Source organism: Alligator sinensis, unplaced genomic scaffold (genome assembly GCF_000455745.1).
Source record: "Alligator sinensis unplaced genomic scaffold, ASM45574v1 scaffold1065_1, whole genome shotgun sequence".
Lineage (NCBI taxonomy): Eukaryota > Metazoa > Chordata > Crocodylia > Alligatoridae > Alligator > Alligator sinensis.
Genome location: NW_005842812.1, coordinates 497,729 through 500,216, shown reverse-complemented (window position 1 = coordinate 500,216; position 2,488 = coordinate 497,729). Strand labels below are relative to the sequence as shown.

General features: G+C 65.4%; 1 protein-coding gene across 1 annotated transcript in view; it reads right to left on the bottom strand.

The window, feature by feature from the left end:
• Positions 1–64: 64 nt before the first annotated feature.
• Positions 65–2,488, bottom strand: part of SLC39A5 (solute carrier family 39 member 5) — a 4,764-nt gene continuing 2,340 nt past the window's right edge. Inside the window, exons 5-6 of the mRNA XM_025191396.1 lie at positions 1,067–1,338; positions 65–532 (exon numbers count right to left, since the gene is read on the bottom strand). Of these exons, the coding sequence (XP_025047181.1) occupies positions 374–532; positions 1,067–1,338 (431 nt within the window). The 3' untranslated portion in view covers positions 65–373. The remainder of the gene's footprint in view (positions 533–1,066; positions 1,339–2,488) is intronic.

Here is a 2,488-nt window from a genome sequence, read left to right as displayed (position 1 = left end):
CCCCCCCCCCCCCCCTCCCAATGTCTGGCTGCATGCACCCAAGTCCTGGCATCATCATGGCTTGGCATTAACGACCTTTATTCAATGGTGCTCACTTTTCCATGCCCCAGGGGGGGTCCAGGCCCCCCACCTGCCCCGCATGTCCGTCCTGGGCCAGGGTCTTCGCCGCAGGAGGCATCCATCCGTCTCCTCCACAGCCAGGAGCCCTGGCCCCGTGTCCACGGCTCCCCTGCTGGGTCTGGGGACCCTCTCAGGCGCCCATCAGACCAAGCGCCCCACCCCAGCACTGCTGGAGAGAGCCCGAGAGTCTGGAGCCGTGCAGTGCTGTCCAGGCCGCGGGAGCCGCATCTGGCCCGTCCTGGGGCCGGGGGCATCAGGGCTCCAGGGGGAAGCTGAGCTGCTCCTCAAAGAGCGCAATGGTGAGCATGAGCCCCCCGCCCAGGAGGAAACCAAGGGCCTGGAGCACAAAGCAGCGTCCGGCGTCTGCCCGCCGCCTGCCCGCGCCTGTGCCACGCAGCAGCATCTGGGGCAGCTGTGGGGAGAGCAGGGCTCAGCGCCATGGGGTATAAGGCCGGGTGGGTGCCTCAGTACCCAGCCTGGCTTCTCCCCAGGGGCCGGCCTCAGTTTCTCCCTCCCCAGGCCTCAGTTTCCCCCTGTGCCTCAGTTTCCCTCTCTTACACCTCAGTTTCTCCCCCTCTCGCACCTCAGGTTCCCTCTGCCTCAGTCCCGCCATGCCTCAGGTTTCCCCTCCTGTGCCTGCTTCTCCCCCATGCCTCAGTTTCCCCATCACGCCTCAGTTCCCCCCCCGTGCCTCAGTTTCCCGCTCCCTGTGCCTATTTCTCCTTGCCCCGTGCCTCAGTTTCTCCCCCATGCCCGTTTCTCCCCCATGATTTTCTCCCCCCCATGCTTCAGTGTCCTCCCCACATTAATCAGTTTCTACCTCGACCCCCCCAGTGCCTCAGTGTCCCCCTCTGGTTTTCATTGTCCCCATCCCCCGTGCCTCAGTTTCCCCCCAGGCAAGGGGGAGTCCATGCCCACCCCACCCCCTCACACAATGTGGCCTCACCATGTCCACAAGGGCCACATAGAGGAAGACACCAGCCGTGGCAGCGAAGATCCAGGGCCCCAGGGGCCGGGCAGCACGGCTGGCGAGGACGCCAACGGCCATGCCCACATAGGCCAGCAGCGCCGAGAGCAGGTTGGCCAGGAGCACGGCACGGAGACGCAGGCCGGCGCCCAGCAGCAGCGCCATGTCGCCCAGCTCGTGCGGCAGCTCGTGGCAGAAGACAGCCAACGCTGTGCTCAGCCCCCCCGATGGCCCCTCCGCGAAGGCCGCACCTGCCGGGACCCGTACGCTTGGTGCCAGCCCGGGGCCTTGTCCCCCATGCCTCAATTTCCCCCTCTGTGCCTCAGTTCCTCACTTCCATGCCTCAGTTTCCCTCCTCTGTGCCCCAGTTCCCCCCGCCTCACCAATGGCCAACCCGTCAGTCAGGTTGTGGATCCCGTCCCCCAGTATCACCATCCAGGCCACGTCGGCCACACTGGTGCCATGCGAGTGCCCATGCCCGGTGTGGCTGCCCAGGCTCCCTGCCCTGCGCTCGGCTCTGTCTTCCCCGTCCCCCGGATCTGGGGCCGCCAGGTGCTGGGCCTCGGTGGGGGGACCTGAAAGGGAAGGGTAGAGGTTCGTTAGTGATGACAATTAATGGGGAAGCGGGGGCGGGGGGGGTGAATTGACCATGGGGGTATGGCAGGGCTCCCAGCTGCTCCCAGCAGGGAGTGCTGGTGCCAAGGGGCATTGCACTAGTGTCCAGCCTAGGCATGCAAAGCAGGGCTGGCATACAGCCCTCGTGTGAGACAGCAGTGACTGGGGCACAGCCCTCATGCAAGGTAGATGGGGACTGGTGCACGGCCCTTGTGTGAAGCAGGTGGCACATGGCCCCCCAATGTGAGGTGAGGGTGACTGGTCCACGGTGCTCGTGTGAGATGGTGATACAAGGTGGGAATTAGGGGCTGGTCCTCATGCGAGGCACTGGTGACTGGCACAAGGCTCTCGTGCAAGGTAGGTGGGGATTGGTACATGGCCCTTGTGCAAGGTGGTGATGATCAGTGCATGGCCCTTGTGTGAGACAGCAGTGACCAGTGCATGGCCCTCGTGCAAGGTAGGTGAGGACTGATGCATGGCCCTCATGCGACATGGGTGGTGCACGACTTTTGTGCGAGGCGGGGGTGGCTGGCACGTGGCCCACGTATGAGACAGCAGCAACCAGCGCACAGCCTCGTGCAAGGTAGGTAGGGACTGGGACAGGGCCCTCGTGTGAGGCGGTGGTGACTGGTACGCGGCCCTCGTGCAAGGTGGGGATGTGGCTCACCTGGCGCAGGGCCCAGGATGCTCAGGCCGGTGCTGCTGTCCCCAGTATCTGCGGCCACCCCCTGCGCAGAGAGGGGCAGCAGTGAGCAGGGTCTGGCCCCCCCCACCCCACCCCACCCC